Source organism: Ostrinia nubilalis, chromosome 20 (assembly GCF_963855985.1).
Source record: "Ostrinia nubilalis chromosome 20, ilOstNubi1.1, whole genome shotgun sequence".
In the NCBI taxonomy this organism is placed as follows: domain Eukaryota; kingdom Metazoa; phylum Arthropoda; class Insecta; order Lepidoptera; family Crambidae; genus Ostrinia; species Ostrinia nubilalis.
Window position 1 is genome coordinate 626,324 of NC_087107.1, and position 24,666 is coordinate 650,989.

General features: G+C 35.8%; 1 protein-coding gene across 1 annotated transcript in view; it reads left to right on the forward strand.

Annotated features, from left to right (window-relative positions):
* Positions 1-18,629, forward strand: part of LOC135081835 (syntaxin-7) — a 30,236-nt gene extending 11,607 nt beyond the window's left edge. The window contains exons 8-9 of the mRNA XM_063976614.1: positions 15,240-15,378; positions 16,164-18,629. Coding sequence (XP_063832684.1) covers positions 15,240-15,378; positions 16,164-16,339 — 315 coding nt within the window. The 3' untranslated portion in view covers positions 16,340-18,629. The remainder of the gene's footprint in view (positions 1-15,239; positions 15,379-16,163) is intronic.
* The last annotated feature ends 6,037 nt before the right edge of the window (positions 18,630-24,666 follow it).

The following is a 24,666-nucleotide window of genomic DNA, read 5'->3' on the forward strand; positions in this document are numbered from 1 at the left end:
TCGTCATAGCGACGCACTTTTACTCTTTGACATAAATAAATTTATTTCTAGCTTTAAGGCTTGGTATTTCTTCTAAAGTAGGTATTTCGCGCTGTCAAAATCTGCGCGCGCAATTCTTCGCCGAAAACAGCGCGTCAAAGAGCTCCCGCCACAATTTCCAGCTACACAGTATAGAAATACGCAGTTGGTTAGGTTAGGTTGACTTCCTTCCCTTCAAGCGTCACACTCACAACACTTTCTAATAGAAATCATATTATCCAAGTGATACAAATTAAAACACCTTTCAGACTTTTTGGGAATATATTCTAGAATCGAATAAATATAAAATATAACTGCAGAAGTAAACACGGTTCAAAGTGGCCGTGGCGTCGCCCGACCTTCTGGAAGTTCTGCGCCGGCTTAAAGCATTTCAAGATTACGTCACCCGACCTATCGGTAGGCCCTTGGGAGCTTGAGCGATTGGAATTTTTTTTTATGATAAGTTACTCTTAGTAGCGATTATTTAGAGCTTGGATAATAAATTTAATTATAGTTGTTCCAATTCACGAAGCTTTGCATGTGGTTAATAACATTAATCAGTATAGGTACGCATCAATTTTGTTCAGTCTCTTTGTTTATTAATAAATAAAAATATCATACTAAAATTGCAGAAACATATTTGTTTGTTTTGGTCTGGGTGTTTTCTTTCTATAATATGTATGACGTATGTACGGGGTTCTGTACCTATCAAAAATTGCTATGAGCATCACACGCGGTTACCTGCGTACCTCTGTGCACTCATGGGAGTTTAAGCAGAGGTCCCTAGAGTTTGACTTTGAGCTTTGTTTATAGTCATTACGAAGCAGACTGATGGGAAACTGCACTGTCTTGAATTCGAAAGGGTAATTTGACGGTGTTTGGGGAATTCTAGGAATAAATACAGAGTCTCCTCATTGAGATTGAGACATTTCAATTTGAGATTTCACTTGACATTGAACACAATCTGAAATGGAGTTTTCAAACACTTGTAAAAATAAAAAGTAATTAAATCAAAGGCACTAAGTAGTATTGATATCAACTTCGAAGAAAATGACTGCCAAAATTACTTTCTACCCGTTCATGAATTATATTAAGGTATTGTTAAACTAAATTTCAAGTAGATTGAACCAAGGAATCACTTTGTCCCATACAAACTTTGCCCCCTTTTTTCACCCCCTTCATTTCATGACCCCATTTCGGAAAATCTTTTCTTATGAGATGCCTACGTCATAAAAAGAACACACCTTCCAACTTTCAGGTCTCTACGATATCCGTCAGTCATTTAGGACAAAGCATTTTTATTAGTTGTTCAAAACTCTATCGTTCCAGGTATGTCATTGACAGGAGGGCGCTACTATCTTAATGGGTTATTCATTAGTCCACTTGACATTTCAGAATCGTTTGACTTTAGATACCTAAGCGATTTGATATTCGGAGTCTTTTAATGAAATCAAGTTCTGAAATAACTTGAGGTGTTGTACCCGATCAAGCTTTTCATTGCAGGACAGTTAAATAGTTTTATTATTAGTTTCTTCTCTAAGTCTTAATTTGTCAGAGTAGGCAAAGGCTCCATGAGAGCAAAATTTAGCTTTATGATAGTTTTTAATTTTTTTCTTGAAATATTTGACGCCTTGTAATCTCTTGTTAATATAGGTCCACACAAATAAAGAATGTTTGACTTCGACTCTAATAATTATGCTCTTACATAATTATAAATAAACTAGCTTTCCGCCCGCCGCTTCGCCCGCGTGGAATTTTTTGGTTTTTATATAACCTATTACACTCAGATATAATGTGGCTTTCTATTGGTGAAAGATTTTTTAAAATCGGATCAGTAGATCCCGAGATTACCCCTTACAATTTAACAAATATACAAACACACAAACTTTACCTCTTTATAATATTAGATTATAATTAGGTAATTTGAAACCCTGTTTTGTTTTATTCTTTTTTTTATTTTAAATATTTCACGATCCAAACTAATATTTACTGTAAGTAAATGCTAAATAGTAAATATTAGTTTGTATTGTGAAATATCCTACTAATATTATAAAGGCGAAAGTTTGGATGTCTGGATGTCATGATGTCTGGATGTTTGTTACTCTTTCACGCAAAACTACTGAACGGATTTTGTTGAAACTTTACAGTATTATTGTTTATAACCCAGATTAACATTATGACGATATGTGGCAAATAAATTTCAATAAATAAATAAGACGTGTCTAAAAGCGCCATCTATCGTCATTGGTTAAAATCTACAGCACTGGACAAACTACGGTATGACGTTCGTAAATATTCATTCGGGGGAAACCGTGAAACGCCATCTATCAACATGGGTAAAATGAGGTAAAACATTATATCTAACGGGGGTAAAACGAGGTCCACGCGAACGAAGTCGCGGGCGGCCGCTAGTTTATAATAGGTAGCTTTCCCTCCGCAACCTTATTGGTATTCCATGTATGTGTCTTTTAACTGAGTTCTGTTATACATTTCATGTAAAATTTGTCCGATTATAACTCTATTTACATCTGCATCTGTAAGCAAGGATTCATGTTCTCCAGCCCAGATGCCGAGTAAACAGAATCGTCTTTCAGTGACGTGCAGCTGCCCCTATATTTGACCCACTGACCTAATTTTTTATTATTTATTTGTGTCAGTGTGCTCTTCTAAAGAGTGAAGACGATTGTATGTAGGTACTATTAAAATGTAATTTTAACTCATTGGTTTTGTCTCATATTTGAGGAATGTATCATGAGTAGTCTTAGTTTAAAAGGATGCCAACGATTTAAATTTCAATAGGTAGACAAAATTCAGAATTCTTAATTATCAAAAATTTTAGCTTTCTCCAGTAACACTGGTATTATTATACTGTGACTCATCAAAGTCATCATTGTCAAAAATATTGACAAATCGAGAACTGTCACGGCCAAAAAACTGGCACGCGTCCGTCCTCCGTAAGCGCCACCGCGCGACTGATTGAGATTGTCCAAGCCGTCATGGGCGATTTTTTCCACATTTTTTAACATAGTAACTAAATAAGACGCAATATAAAAATTTCATCCGTTAAAAGCCCTCAAGTTATTTCTGAACTTTAGTTTAGTAAAAGATTCAGAATCTCAAATAGCTTATTTTAAAAATAAAACCATAATTAGAAAACGAATAGAGGTAACTTTGGGAATTTATTCTATCGAGTCAACTTCATCAAATCGTGTTTCCATCCGTTAATAGCCCTAGAAAATATCCTCAACTATGCCCAAAAAAAATCTTAGCCTTTTATTTTACTGTTTAGTACCTCAAAAATGAAAAATGAAAACCTCATTTTCGCCATTTTCTCTGTTACCCGGCCTTAAGTTGACTGTAGATACAATGTATCTCTCTAAAAAATTAAAGAATAAATTAGCCTCTTTGATTGCATTCAATATTAAATGTAATCATATTCATAAAAATAATCATAATCAGGGTACTAATAATTTGATTTCTCACTATGTAAATAGTAATAATATTAAGACTGTACCTACTACTAGTTGTTTAAACTGAGGCACTCGACAAAGGCCAAGTCTGGAACATTCAAGATTGTTCATCAAAATATTCAAGGCTTGACCAGCAAAGTTTTAGAAATAGAGCTTTTCTTAAAAAGTTTTGACATTAATGTAATGTGTATTACTGAACACTGGCTTAAGAAATATGAAAGCTCTCTTTACATAGATAATTATCAGTTATGTAGCGCGTTTTACAGGAAGTCTGCCATTCACGGAGGCTCCTTAATATTTGTCAATAATAATATTAAATGTAAAGAACGCAAAGATGTAGTAGGGCTATCAGTTGAGCGTGTTATCGAAATTTCCTGTGTCGAGCTTGAGAGTTACATAATTGTATGTGTGTATAGACCCCCTTCTGGGGACTTTGGTATTTTTGAAGCGGCTATTGAGGATGCTCTTAATAAAACTTGTAACAGCAACAAAAAGGTCTTAGTTTGTGGAGATTTTAACGTCAATTTACTAGATAGCTCATCATCATATTCTGTAAGACTACTTTCCCTTTTTAAGTCATTTAATTTGTTTAGTCAATTTAAGGAGCCAACTAGAATTACGGAAACCACAGCTACTTGTCTAGATAATATTTTCTCTAGCTGTGTCCCTGACAAAAAAGCTGTCATACACAATCTTACGTCAGATCACTGTGGTATTAAAGTAGAATTTATTTTTAATAATTCTAATAATACAAGTAACAAAAATGCCGTATGTAGACCTGTAACCATTAGTCGTCTAGAACGTTTTAAGAATAATCTTGGAAATAAATTGCATTTAGTGCCGTACGTGCAGGGAGACCCAGATGCTCTTTACAATAACCTTTTCGAATGTATTAAAACCGAACATGACAAAGTTTTTACTGTAAAGCCAATAAAACCAAATACCAAATCTAAGTTTAGTGACTGGGCTACTAAGGGAATATACAAAAGTCGAAATACGTTATATGAGCTTTATGGCATGAAAAAGTATAATAATAGTATATCTTTTCTTGAGCATGTGAAAAAGTATTCAAAAATTTTTAAGAAAGTTTGCTTCATGGCTAAGTCTTTTTATATTCGGGACAAGATAGGAAACGCCAGTAATAAAATAAAAGAAACTTGGAATGTTATCAACCGAGAGACTGGTAAACTAAAACCAAGAGATAATGACTTTTCTCTCAAAGTTCACGACAATTTGATATCTGCAGATAAAGATGTAGCAGAAGTTTTTAACAAATTTTTTGTTAATATAGCTTCAGCAACAACTGCCAACTTAAAGTCATCTCCCTCCGAGGCTGAAGAAATATTGAAAACCCACGTGACACCCTGTGACTCGCACTTCTCTTTTAAACATATTACTCCATTAGATATGGTGTAGTACTGCCGAAGACCTGTGGTTAACTATTATCTTTAACAATAGTAACAATAAGCAGACTTTAATTCATATTTGCGTACTATATCTGTGTCCTCAAAACAAAGGTTATTCTTTTGATACTCAATTAAAAAATTACTCAGATAAAATGGTTGAAGTGTGTAATTCACGACCGGAAGATAAGTTTATTTTAATGGGCGATTTTAACCTGAGCAACGTCGATTGGATCCAAGACCATGGTGATCTATCTCCAGTGGGGGTAGTTGGCGAACATCAGGTAGACTTTTTTGACTCAATCACATTATGTAATCTAATTCAATTTAACAACAATCGTAACGTGAATAATCGAGTCTTAGACTTGGTTTTCTCTAGTTCATCCCTGCCTCTCTCAGTGCAGTGCTGCCTCGATCCACTTGTACCTGAGGACCCCCACCACAAATCGCTGGAGATATTGGCAAATCTCTCTGTCCCACCGTCTCTTGACTCCAGACCTAGACGTAAATACCTGTACAATACTGCTGATTACGAGGCTATATCATTTTCTTTGGATGAGACGAATTGGCATGATTGTTTATATGGTGTACCGCTCGAGAATGCCGTGAAGTTGTTTTATGATAAGTTATACACTTTGCGTGATAAGTACGTGCCTGCTAAAACCATCATTACACGCAGATCACCTCCGTGGTTTAGTCCAGCACTCTTAAAAGCTTTAAAAGAGAAACATAAATATTTTCGCAAATTTAAAACATATAATAACTTACATGATTATCAAACCTTTTCTTTATTAAGGAAAAGAGTAAAAATTTTAGAAAAACAATGTTATGACACATATATTAATAAAGCTGAAACTTCTATTATAAATAACCCAAAGACATTTTGGTCCTATATAAAAGCATTAAAAAATAGCGAATGCTCTTTTCCGGCTTCAATGATCTATGAAAATAGATCGGCGGATTCAGGGGAGGCTATTTGTGAACTTTTTTCTACCTACTTTCATTCAACCTTTTTAGGGTCTGAAGCTGGCACGTCTTGCACTCACGTCATATCCGACTCTTGCCCCGACACCTGCTGCAGTATAGGTAATGTTGAGGTGGATACAGATGATCTGCTCAAACTATTAAAGTCCTTAGATTTAACCAAAGGTGCAGGACCTGATGAAATACCACCCATCTTTATAGTAAAATTAGCTAAAAGTATGGTTGTACCGATTTCTATATTATTTAAGCGTTCATTGCTTGAAGGTATTGTTCCGAACATCTGGAAATCTGCTTTCATTACTCCTATCCACAAAAAGGGCAATAGAGGCGATGTTAAAAACTATCGACCCATATCGAAACTATGCATTTTCTCGAAGGTTTTTGAGCGAGTTGTATACCAGCAACTTTACTCCTCTCTAGCGCCGTCATTTATACCACAACAACATGGTTTTCTTAAACGTCGATCCACAGTTTCGAACCTTCTGCTATCCAACGATTTCATAACGTCATCTATGGACTCTGGTGGCCAGGTCGATGCTATCTTTACGGACTACAGTAAGGCTTTCGATCGAATTGATCACGTGATGCTTCTACAGAAACTGCAGTTGGCCGGCGTTCACGGTAACCTACTTAGATGGTTCGAGTCATATATTGAGAATAGGTCTCAGATAGTTGTTTTGAACGGGTACAAATCTAAATGGATGTCTGTCCCATCCGGTGTGCCCCAGGGTTCACTTCTTGGCCCCCTCTTATTTATTATATTTGTGAACGATATAGGTAAGTGTTTCCAAAACTCTGAATTTCTATTATTCGCGGACGACATGAAAATACTTAAAAAAATTGACAATTTAGATGATTCGATGTTACTACAACATGATTTAGTTCGTTTTCAAAACTACTGCATTCATAACAAGCTGGATCTGAATGTATCCAAGTGCCAAGCTATTACTTTTACTCGAAAAGCTAATCCAACCAAATTTAATTACACTTTTAATAACCATAGTCTAGCTCATGTCGACCATATAAGGGACCTGGGAGTGATCCATGACTCGAAACTGCTGTTCGATGGACATGTGGATTATATAGTTAAGAAGGCCTCAAAGGCTCTTGGTTTTATTATGAGATCATGTGCACGCTTTTCCAATCTAAAACCTATAAAAATTTTATACTGTTCCTACGTTCGTAGCATCCTCGAGTATGCGTCTCAGGTCTGGAATCCCCAGTACAAAGTATACTGTAACCGAATTGAGTCCATCCAAAGAAGGTTTTTAAGATACTTGCAGTTCAAATCTAAGAAGCGCGATGTAGACTATTATGTGCGCTGCAGGAGGCACCACTTTATTCCTCTTGAGTTGCGTAGGACGGCTGCGGATATCACTTACTTAATGAACATATGTAACGGCCGTGTTGATAATTCCCAACTTTTAAGTAATGTCCGCCTACGAGTCCCCAACAAACAGAATCGAAAGCGCCCCTGCTTGCACCTGCCGTTGACTCGCACGAACTACCGTCGGAACTCGTTCTTCTGTAGGGTGGCAAATAGGTTCAATGAGATAGTTAGCGCTCACCCGCATGTAGACCTATTTTGTACCAACCCTACTGCTGTAAGAAAACTGATTGCAGGTGATTTCACGCGTCAGACTCGTCGACCTGACATATAGTCAAATTTCTTCGAACTTCTTTCTATCCATTTTGTTTTTCTCTTTAAATAAATAAATAAATCTTTGGACAATTTCACACAGCGCCAGCTAGCCCCAAAGTAAGCAACTTAATGCTTGTGTTATGGGTGCTAGCTTAACGGATATACTACTTATATACTTTTTTTTTTTTAAATACATAAATATTATACATAGTCACACCCAGACCCGTCACAGAAATTAAAATTCATCATTTCAATTTCTTTGCTTCTACGTATAATTAAAATTTGTTAAATTTTATACCCCTTGGTTATATAGAGGTGAAAACTATAGGCTTTGACCAACTACACTGTACCTATGCAATTTATATATTTGTAAGCTGTTTGTTTTCTGAATAAAATAAAATAAAATAAAATAAAATAAAAATATCACTAAAACTTTTAATCTTTTAAATGTAAAGAGTACAACTGATATCTGGGGCATCTCTGTCAAGATAGTCAAACACATTATTGATATAATTTCCCCACAGTTAGCGATAATATTCAATAATTGCATAGAGAAGGGAATCTTCCCCGACCTCATGAAACACAGTAGACTAATGCCATTATTTAAGTCTGGTAGCAAAACCGACCCTGGCAATTATAGACCCATTTCTATCTTGCCAGCTTTGAGCAAGATTTTTGAAAAAATCATACAGGAGCAACTTATGATTCACTTTGGCTCTAATAAACTATTTCATAGTGAACAATATGGTTTTACCAAGGGTCGTTCCACCACCGATGCCGGGGTTGCACTACTTAAACATATCTTCGAGGCTTGGGAAAATTCTCAAAATGCACTAGGGGTCTTCTGTGATCTCTCAAAAGCTTTTGACTGCGTAGAACATCAAACGCTAATTCGCAAACTGCACTATTATGGGGTAAAGGACTCGGCTTTGGATTTAATACAATCCTATTTAAACTTTAGAGTTCAAAAAGTCGACATAAATGGTGTTTTGTCTTCTGGGTCACCTGTGAAAATGGGAGTTCCGCAGGGGTCCATTCTGGGTCCATTCTTGTTTCTTATATACATTAATGATCTACCATATTTTGTTAAAGACTCTTGCGAAATCGTGTTATTTGCTGATGACACATCTTTGATTTTTAATATTGATAGAAGTAAAAATAACTTTGACGATGTAAATAATGCACTAACAAGAGTTTTAAGTTGGTTCACTACAAATAATCTACAACTGAATGCAAAGAAAACAAAATGTATAAAATTCTCTTTGCCTAACGTAAAAACAGTTAGTACCCAAATAGAACTTAATAATAATGCAATCGATCTGGTAGAATCTACTGTATTTCTGGGAATTACCTTGGATTCAAAACTCCAGTGGGGCTCCCATATAGAAACTCTGGCGGGAAAGCTCAGCTCAGCGGCTTTTGCAATAAAAAGGATACGGTCATTAACCGATGTTTCAACAGCTCGCTTAGTCTACTTTAGCTACTTTCATAGCCTAATGTCATATGGAATCATGCTATGGGGCAAAGCTGCAGATTTTGAAACAATATTTATTCTGCAAAAACGTGCCATAAGATACTTGTATAAAATGAAAGCAAGAGCGTCCCTTAGAGAATTGTTTAAAGAAATTGGCATTCTCACGGCCGCTTCACAATACATCTTAAACTGTATTCTATTTATTCAACAAAATATTAATGAATTCAAAAAGAAAAGTGATATTCACCAAATCAATACTAGAAATAAAAATAAATTGGCTATACCCGCTTTTAGACTTAATAAAGTGTTTGCCACCTTTATGGGACAAGGTATCCATTTTTATAACAAAGTCCCTGATAAATATAAAGAGCTACCGTACAATAAATTTAAAGGTATAGTTAAAGATCACATCGCACCCTTCCTGGAATAAGTACGCAAGTGAAAAATGCCAACTTTTCAGGAGCGTAAAAAAACTGTCCTAAAAATTTATTACCATTATTAAAAATATGTGTTATACATCAAAAGATAGCTAAAAATGTCTGTGAGGGGCCTATGTATTTATATTTAAAATACACTTAATAGGTTTTGAGAAAAACTTAAAATAGAGCGTTGCTTACTTATTCCGCGAAACATATTTAACACCTTGTTGTTGTAATTATGAATATTGCATTGTTAACATGTAAAGGAATACATGCTGTTTGGTATTATTGCAGATAACTACTTATTGGCGTTCAGATTTAGTCGTGCATTCAACGTGTATGTGTAGTTTACGTAGTTTTTCCTCGAACTATTCGTATCGAAATAAATTCGTAAAAAGGATAACGTACTTTTACCTTGTGAAAAATTACATAACTTAGGGTTGTATTTAAAATTATAGCTTTATTCAAAATCAAAAAGTTACAATATTTTTGCATAACTATATTATAATTTTCGAAAATTGCATTTTTAGGGAGAGACGAGCTATCAAAAGGACTAACTCATTTATTTTTGCAAGTAGGCTTTAATAAAGCACTTTTATAGTTTTACACTCCCCAGTATTAACCCAACCACTGCTTCAGGACATTTTTTTTACGGAAGCGGTAGATAGATTTTTGTAAAGTTACCATTTAAAACAGAAAATCCACAATCACCATTTGCAGACACCAAACCGAGGAATGAACTGCCGTTTGCAGTATTTGCGGACCAATACGACCTAAAACCTTTAAGAGCAGACTCTAATACTTTAAAGACAATCAACGCACCTGTAACTCACCGAGGAGCGGGTGTCTATGGGCGGCGGGTAAACACTTACCATCAGGTGATTCGTCTGCTCGTTTGCCTCCTTTCCCTTTTAAAAACCCAGAAACATAACCACTCAGGTCCGTTCAATTAGAAAGGAAGTTACAGAAATCACTAGACCTAAAAAAAGATTAACGAACACACAGATTTTTTTTATTAAAAAAGATACCTACCTGAAAAAGAAAAAGAAACAAGACTGACAGTATACTTACCTCATCATGCGGTCGTCTGGAATAATACGGAGACAACTCGCGCACGATTATAATATTTGATGCTTTGTGTTAAGGTTCGATTTATATTTCACTGAATAACGAACTGCTTGTAGGTTCCCAGCTGCAAGAAAACCCGAGAAATATTATAATGAGATGAAACGTGTTTGCTTCATAGATGACATTATGAAGATGGTCTTCAGATTTATGTGACAAAAAATGATTCGGATTACCGGAGTACCGATTTCTATAAAATAATAAAACAATATTTTTATATCAACGACCTTTTATCAGGAGTGGACTGGTCAATTGAAGCTATAATGCTATAATTTAATGAGAACTTACAGAGCAGATAATAATACATCTGATGTGACCATCCACCAGGTTACACTTCAGAGAATGTGCGAAGGAATTACTCGACCTAATTCCACCAGCCCCCTTCCATCATCAGACGCTGGTTAACGTATCATTCCTACATTGTCGACATTCCACCAGCTTGCACTAAGCGTTTCGATAAACTCTTTTATAATGCGAACAGGTCGCTGCCTGCTGCTGTCTCTCCTGAGCACTATACCGGACCTTATAGGCACTTACAGGTAGATATCTATCATCTTATACTGCATCTCACTTAACATCACATGCAATTGCGGTCAAATACCTTTTGCTACCTAGTTCTGCGTTGAGTTTATGAAGTCAATAGAAGACAACAAAATATAAGCTAGTGCCAAAGTAGTTTTATGAACCTTGATGGAACAGTCCAAGTATTGGGTATTGAATGGAATTTGAGCACAGATTTCAATGCAATGTGAATATACCACAAAAAAACCAACCATGAAACGTAACATTTTATCTTATACATCTGATCAAACTTTTTGATCCCCTTGGCTGGAGCTTAGCGTTAAGTACAGTCATGGCTAAGATTCTAATGGAAATAGAATAGAAAGTATTTATTTGTTTCAAAACAAAAACTTTGGCTGATAAAAAACTAGTAAGGATGGAAAGATAAGTAACTCATTAGAAAAAGATTGGATTAAGATACGGCAGGATTTGATTCACATTGACAAAATACAGATATAGGTTGGTATACTATCTATGTATAGTAGATACAGAGAAAAAATACATCATCATCATCATTTCAGCCACAGGACGTCCACTGCTGAACATAGGCCTCCCCCAATGACTTCCACATCGCGCGGTTGGAAGCACATAGTACGCAGAACTGACGGCCGATGGGGCAGCAAGGTTATGGAGCGGAGGCCACGTACTTTAAAACGCAGCGTTAGGACATCCATCCACAAGGTGGTTCGACGACCTGATAAAGGTAGCGGGAAGGCGTTGGATGCAGGCCGAGTAAAAATACAATATAATTAATTTAGCGATGCCTCTGTGAGTGCAATAAACTGCAGCCGTTCACTATCAACTAGATGAAGGATTTGAAACGAAATTAATTGCTAAAAAACTCAAGTGCTCTCTAAAAACTATTTTTTTTACCACGTCTTGAGCTATGTGGTGCTTTGAGTAAACTGGATGAAGCAAATGAGAAGAAGTAATGTGAAGAATACCAACCTCACAGATGTTCGAACACTGTGAACAGGTTTTTCTATTGTGATCGCCTAGCTGTCTGGAGAGACGAATAGGTGGAAATCTATTGTTGCAAACCGCGTCGTGGAGAAAGTCGAAAACGTTTATAATAATTAATACTATAATTCATAAGAAAGCTGATACAGCTCCACATTTTGGATTATCAAGGCGAAACCATTGGCGAGAAAATACGTGCACAGATGTTTCAATTGTGCTAAATTGAATGCTACTGCCAAAGTACAAATAATGGTAGATTTACCAGAACAGCAAGTATCTCAATCTAGACAATTCATGAACAAGGGAGACGATTTTGAAGGACCCTTTTAAATTTTGATGTCCAAGGGAACAAAACTATAGAAGCCTATAATATAGTGATATTTATTGTCTGCATGACTACAAAAGCTACCCACATTGAACTCGTTGGTGACATCACTTCCAAATCCTATAAGGTTCACACTCGATCAACCGGCGTGCAGCGATGGCGAACAATGCATTTAGGTCTGGTCGCCATCGCTGCACGCCAGCTGATCGCGCTGTGATCACGTTGGTTTGGCCGAACCCTAAGTCTAATCGCCATCACTGCACGCCGGCTGATCGCTTGAGATTGCGTTGGTTTGGCTGAACCTATAAAGAAAGAAAGAACAGTTTTTATTTGGTCCAAAACTTATAGGTGCTTTTATACGCTTTGTTGAAGAGTGGCCGGACCTGTGAAGCAACCAGGATAGGAACATTGTCTGAGCCAGGAGTTTCATAAGGCCTGGAAATAAATGCAGTTTACTGGACAAATAGCGTCAACACTAGGATAGGCACTACATTCCAGTGGCAAGTACAATCTGTGGAGGTCTGCGGAAGGTTGGCGTCCGGTCGATCAAGTACCACCTGAAAAGAATACAGTCAGTATTCCCTCATCGTACATACGAAAAGATGGCAACAGTTTTGAATCAGGTTGTTGCATTTTTAAACGTCTGACCATTACGAGTATGTCCTTTTGATTACAATAATCCTTAAAATACATATAAAAACTTGTGTCATTCTATAATTGGGGACACACCGATTGTTGCTTACTGCTTTGAAAGACGTAAAGACATACCTTGTCACGCTGGCACTACACGCAGAAGCTGATAAATGAACTCATGCTAATAGAAAGATGAATATTTATCACGATTACTACGATAACGGTTCACTGAAGAGAGAGACAGAATTTAAAATGGATCTTGTACTCATAAAGACCGATCATTTTACCACCATCATTGGTACGAATTTTTGATAAACACACAGGATCTGATAGTCTTACAAGAGTATTTAGAGCAAGAAGTAGTGGTTCGGATACTTAAATAACTGAAACTAAGTTAATTTGTGCTTTGTTAATAACTAAATTACATCTAAATAAATGTATCAATATCGGTATAAAACACAACATCGCCAAAAGTTTCGTAAAATAAATTCTTGAGACTTGCACAAAGATAATCTACGTAGAAAATAACGTATCCATTGTTATGTATTATTATTCGAATAAAAGTTTCGTGGAAGAATTAGGCATCTAGACTTGCACAAAATTACCAGCATAATGTGCACAAAAGTTTCGTGGAAAAACTAAGCAACTAAACTTGCACCACGATACCCACCAAATAATATCCTAAAATAAGTATGCAACAATAGATACGCGAAAATAATTTTTAAAATCTTCGTGGAAGATGTACGTAACTATTAATATGCTATTATTCATACGGAACTTTATTAAACAATTAAGTGCAAATGTATTTACTTCGTTTTTGCTATGGAAATTTAGATATTTTAATGTTGCAATATTTTACATATTCGTACATAATTTCTTCATTTTTAAGAGAAAAATTATGAAAAAAATTGACAATATGTATTACCTCCTTCTTGATTTTTTAGTGCAATAAAAAAAATATCGCACAAGTGGACTTGCATACTTCTTCCAGGGGGGGTGCGACATGCTTAAAAAAGCCTATTATACAACTCGAGATTTTCTTAATGATAAGTCATCCTGGGAGTAGGATTATGGTCGTCTCATGCTCGCACTAAAAAGAATTAAAATCGTGCTATGAAAAGTAATGTATAAACTAATCTAATTTTCTAAAATGTTATAGTGTCATGCTTCTCAATCTGGACTGTTACTTAGCTTTATTATTGGTTTTTTTTTTCTCTAAGAGATAACTTGGTATTGTCATTCTCACTAAAATGTCTCTGGGGTGGTGGCGTAGTGAGGCGGGTCGTTACATTCCCTCTAATATGGTCGAGTGAAGCGATGGCTGGTTCACTCGTCATGTCTGTGAACAGGCGCTGCTTTCGGGGACTGGTCAATCCAAGTTATTCCAACTTATGTATGCGAGTCATTTCTACAAGTATTTAAGTATGTAATCTGTAAGTCTAGATATTAGCACGTCACTACCTTGTTTAATATACCACGCAATTTTGTATACCCATTCTTATAAGATACACTATACAAGAATGCATGGTAAATTCAGTGAACTGCTCCTGAATCGAATGTACCTACTACTGCTATTTCTATTTATTTATATTAACCGGCAGACAGTGGTGACTGAGTTTGTTGCGGCGCTTCTTCTCAGCACTTGCCAAATGTTGGTCTCGAAGCGCTGGTAGGGTAAAAAGATTATGAGACATGTAGAGGCTCCTTAAGAGCAAAATGACGATTTGTAAGAACTATTTATTAGTCTAAACAAATAAAGAAATTTTGACTTTGACTTTGATAGACCGTTTCAATCCATGAAGACGCGCCCCACCATTCTTCCCCTAATGTTTGAGTGCTATCGGTACACGCTAAATCATCCATGAGTGCACACGCACACTACAATAATGACGCTCGGATTGCTCGGATCAAACTCCCCGCACCCCGCGCTTTCCTCAACCAAAAATTGGTGGAGTGCGTCTTCGTTGATGAAACGAACTATAAAAGACAAACTAATATTTTGTCACTGTCGCTCACATTAGCATCTCGCCTTGCGTGAAAGGATCGGATGCATTCAAGACTTCCCAACACTGTCCATTCAAAGTAGTGGTTACTTCACTGAGTAATGCCCTGTATAAGCAAATAATGACTAATATTCGTTCGTGGTTATATCTGTCATTCTCGCGCACTATTATCTCGATTTGCGTGAAAGAGACGGATGCATTCAACACTGGTATGTTTCACAGGCGCGACTAGTGCAATTCGAGACATCAATGCTGGTGGAGCGGGAAGCTTACATGAGCAAGATAGAAGCTGATGTGTTGGATGTGGGACAGATCATGAGGGAACTCGCTGCTATGGTCAGCGTGCAGGGACAGACCGTTGGTAAGTGGCTCTCCATCAGAAAGCTTAACTGTCTCCATAATTATGTTATTAATTTTTAAAGTTACTTTGCCTGTCTGATACCTTCTAACGGCTGCATCGTGCTAGACCAGTGGTTCTTAACCTTTAAGTCATGAGGGACCATTTTACCAAACTTCTGTCTTGTCAGGGACCACCTCATAATCAATCAAAACCAGTTTGACTGCAAAAATCAGTTAAAAGTGGTTTTGACCAAGATGTGCAAGTGCACTTCGTGGACCACTTGGAATGCCTCCAGGGACCACCAGTGGTCCGCGGACCACCGGTTAAGAACCACTGCTAGACCGATATGTTCATGCATTTTATATGATAGTAATAGCTATCCCGAAATCATCCCATGCGGAAAAGAGGGAACGCTATGGAACTCTGCCTTCCTGTGGCCTCATAACAAGCCGTATTGGCGCTCCACAAATTCAAATTGATTTTTTGTAAAGTAATGTAATGCAGACCCTTTTCAGTTGAGTATCTCGTACAGTCAGCGTAAAATAGGTCGTGGTGACACCCAAAAGTATCCAAAAAGTTCGCAACAAGTAATTATTAGACTGTGTTGTGTCCATCCACCAGAGATGTGCGAGGATACGTAGCGATGGATGTGTTTGTAAAGAACCAATCGCTTAATTTGCCGAGGAAACGCAGCCTTGTGTTGTCAACTTTTTAACTTTGGATGTTTGGAACTATTTGACGCTGACTTTGCCATTCTATCGATATTACTACACAAAATGTACAATAACACATTAACATTCCCTTAGACACGGTGGCGAGTCACATAGAAGACGCAAGCGCTCAAGTGGAATCCGGCGTCGATGAGTTGGCCAAAGCCGCCGAGTACCAGCGCCGCTACCGTCGGAAAATGTTCATCCTCATCCTCATAGCTCTCATCGTGGGCATCATATTCGTCGTCTGGATCGTCAAAGCCTTCAAGTAAACTATAATCCAGACTAGGAAAGTGCGACTAAAGCCTAGAGGCTATGGTCTTCATTAAACGCCGTAGGCCGCGTCGCAATGCTTATTAAATGCACTGTTGTGGTCTGATTCAGACGTCGGCGTATGGATGTCGAAGAAACGTGTGACGCGTATTAGCGATTAATAGCAGACCGTAGCCTAAACAAACTATGGCACATCAAGCCAGTTAAAACTTAAGAGGCTTTATTACGAAAAAAGGAACACTGATATTTCCATTTCATTCAACCAGTTTATTTTTTTGTAATAAGAAGGATGTTGTTGTAATAACTGAGATATTGCAACTAAAATGGGTAGTCGGATTGCAGTTGACTGTACATACAGTACAGTCGGAAATGTACCGGGCTACGTCGAAAATATTAAATATTGACTTTAAAATGTAATGCAACCTAATAAATGTACAGGGTTTGCTTGAATTTAGGGTCGAACATTTTGTGGGGATTCTGTCGCCAAAGGTTTGAGAATGGCTGGCCTATAAATGTGTAATCTTTAAAATGTATGGGAATGACTTGTGCATGCGCAATATCGCAAAGTTTTCATACAATGAACCAACTAATTGAACTTTTTGGTACTCTTGGAAGAGAAACCAAGTCTAGTTTCCATTATCCACCATTTTCTTATAGACTTGTGAATAAAATTGAAGTCACTGAATTGAATTTTGAACTGTCCCTTTTTTCCATGCATCAATCAATATGCATGCCAATGCAAACATACCAAGTCAATGTTAGTCAAATTCAAATTTCAATTTACTGCCTCGAATTTTAAACTATTCCGAAACACTAATCATGTTCATAAAAAATATATTGCGTGTCACAAGAAATATAGTCTAATGATATTATTTAAGTCTTACTATTCACGTCTGAGCATGTTCTACTTACAAACTGCAAGACAATAAATTACTATAATCTTGCACGTCTTTATTCTTTGGGCCCACTAAGAAATGTTAGAGAGCATGATAAACATGTCAGTATTTTGAAAAGCTAACCTCACATTATCTCTGGTTAGTTTTTTTTTCTTATTGACTTCACTCTATGTTCAAGAGTTTTAGATCTGGCAACCCATGCGAGGTATTTACAACCTCAAAAAGTATATAGGCTAGAAGTGTATTGTTTAATCAGTATAGATAGTTATTTATCGTCTCGATTGTATAACTGAAGGATTATTTCACAATTAAGTTATTAGTAAGTAGTTGATTTAGTATTTTAGTATGACTAAGTTCTAAATCAACGTACCTTTTAAATATTTATGTATGAACCATTACAACTTTGTTAAATAATGTAACATGCAAATGCGAAAGTCTCAAAGGAAACTTAAATGTTTGTAAATAAAAACGATAATTTACAAGTAAAGCGAAAGAAAAGTAGTTTAAAGTCATTGAAAAAAAAATTTTTGTTGCAGAAAAGCCAAACGTAGATTTGCGTTTTGTTAAAAATATGTAGTAGTTAAATGGAAATAATATAATTTATCAACTTTATTTTGTAAAAATAATATCGTATTCTGCTAGTGATGTCTCGAAATTGTGCAATGAAAATTATATTATGTATATTTTTTTCTTTTTATAAATTTATTTGTATAATTATGATCTGTAAAGATGCAATTGTTATAGATAGGTACCTACATACATTAGGGCATAGTTCCATTATGTATCAAAACGTTAGTATGTTTCTCTTTTTTTTTTATTCATCCAACAATAATATGAAATAACTTACTGGGCCCTTTTTTAATTCAGTTGTGAAATATATCGAGTGAGTTAAAGTTTATTTATTGAAGTATTACAATTACCTCTATGTTAAATTTTTATTTTGTTTAATGTAGCTGTGTATATAAGGCCTTATTTAGTATGTACTATGTTATTATTACTATTTAACGTAGGTAGGATTTTGTATAATAACTAATAAATGTAATAAAAATAGGGTTGTCGCTAATTGGTTATTAATATAATAGTTGCAACCTTATTTTTTTGTATAACATTCATTCATTATCCAGTAAATAAAAAGTATTTGAAAACAACATTCCAAAAGACTCACTGATAATAATTATTTAAGTCGCAAATGTAGTACATATTCGACTTGATTGCAACTTTGTATGGTCTCAAAACTTCAATCACTTAATATGTAAAACCAAAACGGTTAAAAATATTTTCTGTACACTTTTTTATAAAAACGCATGGAAACACATTTTTTCAATTGTCAAAATGTACATTTCTCAATAAAATATCGTTTCAATAATACGAACAATAAAGAAATTATAATGTATTTTTTCTTTTATTTTAATTTCAAATGAAAGTACTCAGTCATTCAAAAATCTTTTATTGCGCACATAACATTATAAGGTACATAATATAAAACGAATAATTTACAAACCCGCCGTTTGTGTCTGGACTAAAGCGGGCGAACTAGATCAGGGTTGTCGTGTAACAAAATAAACAGCGAAACAAATGAAAGTCAGTTGTCAGTGTCATTTTTTTTTAACTAAATGAGCAAAACTTTGACAAAAACTTTTAAAAATCAGCTACAGGATTAAAAATTCGGTTTAAAGATATTGAAGGCATTAGTTCATAAAATGGTCATTCAATATTATGGGACGTTCAAAAGGCAACGATGGATTGGGCAGTGGTTATTTTTATTTACAAAAAATATTTCATAATCTTTGAGCAAGAACCCTGCAGTCTTTTATTTTGCTGCGTCATTAATTTTGTTACACGACAAAAACATAAACCTGACACGTATCGACTGAGGAACATCTGACTTGAATACAACATTTACGAGATCTTCAAAATATTATAAGGGATTGCCAGGTAAAAAAATATCAACAAAAATGAAAAGAACGTCGCAATTGTAATTTGGTCGTTTCTCTAAAGATTAGAGAATAGCAATTTAATAAAAAAAATATAATTCTCACTCAATATTTTGTGCCAAAAGGAATATTATACCTGACAACCCTAATAAGGCAAAATGCAGACTTGCAGTGTAATTGTCCCCTTATTCAGAAAAAGTGAAACAAGTGCTTGCTTCAGCCATTGAATGCTTGGTCACTTTCAAAGGAGATACATGTTATCTCGAAAGCTTTTGTTATGTTGTGAGTACCAACACATTATTATTCAGAATACGTCATCCAAATATGACTATAATTATACAAAATTATTTGAAATTTGACTACTCACAGGATAAACACTACGTAAAGTTAAACTTTTTATGAATAAGAGGGTTAAAGTAATTGTTTAATTGCTAACTTATTTGTATAATAATAAGTTATTTATAAATTAAGATGCCTATTTATGGTGATGACATTAGACAGAAGACAAGTCTGCATTTCAATGGAAAACATACATTTCTAAGAATGTATGTGAATTGACTGTATTTTATTACACAATAATAATATTCTTCCTGAGCCAGATTTTTAATTGGAAATCATCATAAATATAATAATAGCAGTGTAGCTTTATCTTAATTTTCGAAAACCAATTAAAAATCCAACTGTAAATCATTTGCATAGTAAGAACTCTAGAAAATGTAACATTTATTGCTTTTTGTTTCATTTTAAAGAATACCACAGTTATCCGAAAATTCTTAAAATTAACATTACAAAATATAACTAAACCGAATGTGTGGTAACGAGAATTTTGGATTTCTTACACGCTAACGGGTTTATTGTCACCGTTTAATTTTAGTACAAAATGAAATATTATTACTTTGATATTACAGTCATGTAAGACCATGTTTAAAATACTATAATTTGCTTTAGAGTTCAAATAAATATTTTTAAAATTTGCAAGGTTGATGAAGTTCAAATAAATTAAAATTATTAATTCGAGATAAATTAACGACACATACATGAATTTGGGAAGAAAATATGAATAATTATGACAAAGTTTTAGTAACTAATTGGGACCAACGTCTCAAGGCGATATTATGTGCACATAAAATTGTGTTTATGTGTGAAATATTGTCAATTATTAAGACGCCGGTGTCTGCATTTAAAAAGTTAGATTGTTTAAATTAACCTATAGTTATTTGCTTACACAGCGAGGTTTGAAGTGACTTATATGGTTCAGATACTAAATGTAACATAAATCTAAAAGTATCAGAATGCTACTTCGACACAAAGTCTACTTCGAAATAATAGCTCTCTCTCTCTCACTCAAACGAGCGTCTCGAGCGAAAGAGACGGATATAATCCTGTCGAAAACATCTCGCAGAGTAGACTAAAGCGTGCATCACAATAAATTATATCAAAAACAGTCAGATTTGGTTTATCAAAATGCATTATTTTCATGCTTATCAGTAAATTAATTACTATTACAAACTAATTTGATATTCGGTATTCACAGACGTGGACATTTATACAGTGAACGTTGCTAGGTATATACATTTTATACATTTCAGTTATTTAATATTTACTTAATAATGTTTTCTATTAGTATTAGATCATTCTCCACACCAAATTAACAAAATAGTTTGTCTATCTAAGTTATAAAATATGTTTTGAAAGAAGTGAGAAACAAAATCTAATTGCTTTTTAAAAGAAATGAGTAGACCTTATCACGAAAAATTTAACTCCATCGAACTTCAAGAAAAAATGACTCTGCCGTTGTAGGCCGCAGAAATTATAACTTTATCGTTTGATAATACAATAACTAATTAACGAGGCATTCACATTATTGCTTACTAGTCGAGAATTAAATAATAAACTAATAGGTAGACAAATTAAAACTGCAAATTACTATTAAATCGACATTAAAGAAACTATGAGTAACGTCATCTTTAATTATTTTTAATATCAACAGAAACAGGCACATTCTTATTGTAGGAGATTGGGATAGGAATGGGATGGGATACCTTCGATTGAGCAGACTCCACAGGACGGTCCAAGCTTGGTTCTTCTTTCACTTTCACAAACACTTGAATTTTTATTGAGATGAGTTTAGCGCGCGATTTGGGTTTATTTGAATTGGTTTATTTTGGATACTTATTTAGTATTAACGCCCAGATAGGTAGGCGAAGCGGCGCGTTGCGATGCGAGAGCGAGACTGAAGGTGGGAGGGAGAGGATAGGAAAAAGGACTGTCAGAATGAGTGATAGAATAGTGTGACATGAGTTTGAATTGCATGAGGTTTTAATGCTGGCGCGTACAACTCCCCCGGCCTAGAGGTCTTCCTCTAGATTGAGTAGCGTTTGTAAAAAAAAAGTTAAAAACGTAAAAAAAAACATGCGTTAGAGAGAACTAAACGAGTTATAAGCGTTAAAGTTGAGTTAAATTAAAATTAAAGTTGAGTTAAATTAAAGTTAAGAAAAAAATTAAGTTAAGAGCATTATTTGAGTTACTGTAAAGGAAGAGGACAAACTCTAACTACAGGCCGAACATAAGTACCGGTTGCAGTGCGAATCTTTAAGGTGCGAATGATTTTGTCCTTTCCGGGATATACTTCCACAACCACACCCAATGGCCAACAAAGAGGATGCGCATTGTCATCTTTTATAACAACAACAGAGCCCACATCTATCGGTTTGGTCACCGTATTCCACTTTTCACGGCGTTGTAGAGAAGTTAAATACTCCTGACTCCAGCGACGCCAAAAGCTTTGCACTAATTTATTGACTAACTGATAACGCGTTAACCGATTGTCAGAAATATCAGAGACATTCTCTACTGGTAAGAATTTCAGTGGAGTTATATTGAGAAAGTGATTGGGAGTGAGAGCGGATATATCAGATGGGTCAGAGCTAAGAACACACAATGGTCTACTATTCAATAAGCCTTCTATTTGTACAAGTACAGTGTTGAACTCTTCGTATGTTAACACTTGAAGACCAATAACTTTATAAAGATACGTTTTTACATAACGAACATTTATCTCTGTGATGCCGTTAAAGTGCGGACCATATGGTGGACTATGAAGAAACTTAATGCGTTGTTCAGCCAAATGTGAACTTAAATAATTTTTGTGAGAGTCAGATTCTAAAAGAGCGTAAATTTCGTCAAGCTTGCGTTTAGCGCCAATGAAGTTAGTACCTCCGTCGCTATATATCATGGAAACGGGGCCTCTTCTACAAATGAATCGACGAAAAGCGGCGAGAAATAGATCAGAGCTTAAGTCTGAAACTAACTCTATGTGTAGAGCCTTAGTTGTAAGACAGCAAAATAAACAAATATAAGCCTTCTGGCTTTTAACACCTCTGCGGCGAATGTGAGTAATAAAGAAGGGACCTGCATAATCGACCGATGTATAAACAAAGGCTTTAGCTTCTGAAACACGAAATGATGGCAAGTCGCCCATAAGAGGGTTTGTAGATTTAGGGTTTAAACGAAAACAGATATTGCATTGATGCACTCTTTGACGTACTAAGTTACGTGCGGAAAGTATCCAAAATTTCTGTCTAAGCAGACTGAGTAGAAGTGAAGGACCAGTATGTAAATTACATACATGAAAGTAATCAACTAAAAGTTGAGTGAAGCGATGTTTTGGCGATAGAATGATTGGATGCTTTTGTCCATAGTTGAGTTGAGAGTGAGTGAGTCGACCTCCGACACGAAGTATATTATCAGAGTCAATGAAAGGGTTAAGTTTGAGAAGCGATTTGTTAAAGGGTTTATTATTTTTAATTGCGTGCATATCTTGAGTAAAAAATAGTGCCTGTATATGGCGTACTAAATAGAGTTCAGCGAGTTCTAAATCAGAGGATGTAACCACTCCGTTTGAACGTAGTATTTTAGCGAAGCGTAACACGTACACAGTAGCGCGTAATAATTTTGGGTACGTGGAAATGCGATCAATTAATCGATCGAAAGGGTGAGAGTTCGATTGAGAGCTTGTCTCTGAAACAAGAGCGATAGTTTTCTCTTCCAGTCGAACACTGTTAGATGAAACTTGAAATGGCTCGATAGGCCATTGCGAGATTGGCTGAGCTGTCCATTGAGGAGAGTGAAACCAATTTAATTGATTTAATAATGCTTTAGGAGTTACAGGTCGCGATATTACATCTGCAGGATTTTCATTTCCATTAACATGATACCAAATTTTGGCGTTGAGTTTCGAATTAATTTCAGTAATTCTATTCGCAACAAATGTGTGAAATTTGTACGCGGGAGAATGTATCCACGTGAGAGTGACAGTCGAGTCTGAAAATGCGCAAATTGAGTTAACAGCATAACGATTCTCTATACTATCGCGAACCGATAATAAAAGATTTGTCAAGAGCAGCGCTGCGCACAGTTCAAGCCGCGCAAGAGATATTTTCTTTAAAGGCGCGACGCGCGATTTGGATGCGATAAGAAAGACTTCACCGGGTGAATCTGCATCAGAGCTCACGCGCACATAAACTACAGCTCCGTAGCATACTTCGCTGGCGTCCGCGAAGCCCATGATAGTGACGTGACAACCCGCGGTGATTCCTATATGACGAGATATTTTTAATTGCGATAAATAGTTAATCTCACTATCAAACCGATTCCATTTATTTTTTATTGAGTCTGGAACTGGCTGATCCCATTCAAGTTCGCGCTGCCAGCATTCTTGAATTAAGAGTTTGAGAAACGCTGTCACAGGGCCTAGCAAACCCAAAGGGTCGAATAATCTAGCGGTTGCGGAGAGAATCGTGCGTTTGGTGCATTGGTCAGAGTTAGTAGAGTTAATTTTGTAAAGAAAAACGTCATCATTAGGAAGCCACTGCATGCCTATGATTTTTGTCGTAATTTCTGAGTCAGTGTCAAAATCGACGAGCTGTGGATTTTTATGCGAATCGGGAATCTTATTTATAAGCTCAGGGTTGTTCGAGATCCACTTAACCATTTTAAACCCCCCGGCCATGAACATCTTAACCATTTGATGGTAAGATTGTTCAGCTTTTTCTAACCCGTCCATCGATGAGACATAATCGTCCATATACATACAGGATTGAGCTTCAGACGCGGCGATAGGATAATTCGCGCGCTCGTCCTCAGCGAGTTGGCGAACGACACGCATAGCGAGGTAAGGCGAGCTAGAAACGCCAAAAGAAACCCTATTGTATTGATAAGTATCAATCGGTGATTCAGGATCAAATCGAAATAATATGCGTTGAAACGGGTGGTGATTTTGATCAAGCTTTACACAGAAATACATCTTTTCAATATCAGCAGATAAAGCGACTGAGAAAATGCGTAAGTTAATTAAAAGATCAAAAATATTACTTTGTAAGTTTGGGCCAGTGTAAAGAACATCATTTAACGACTTTCCAGAAGTTGTTTTACAACTTGCATCTAAAACGACTCGAGTTTTTGAAGTGAGTTTATCTGGTCGGTATACTGCATGAT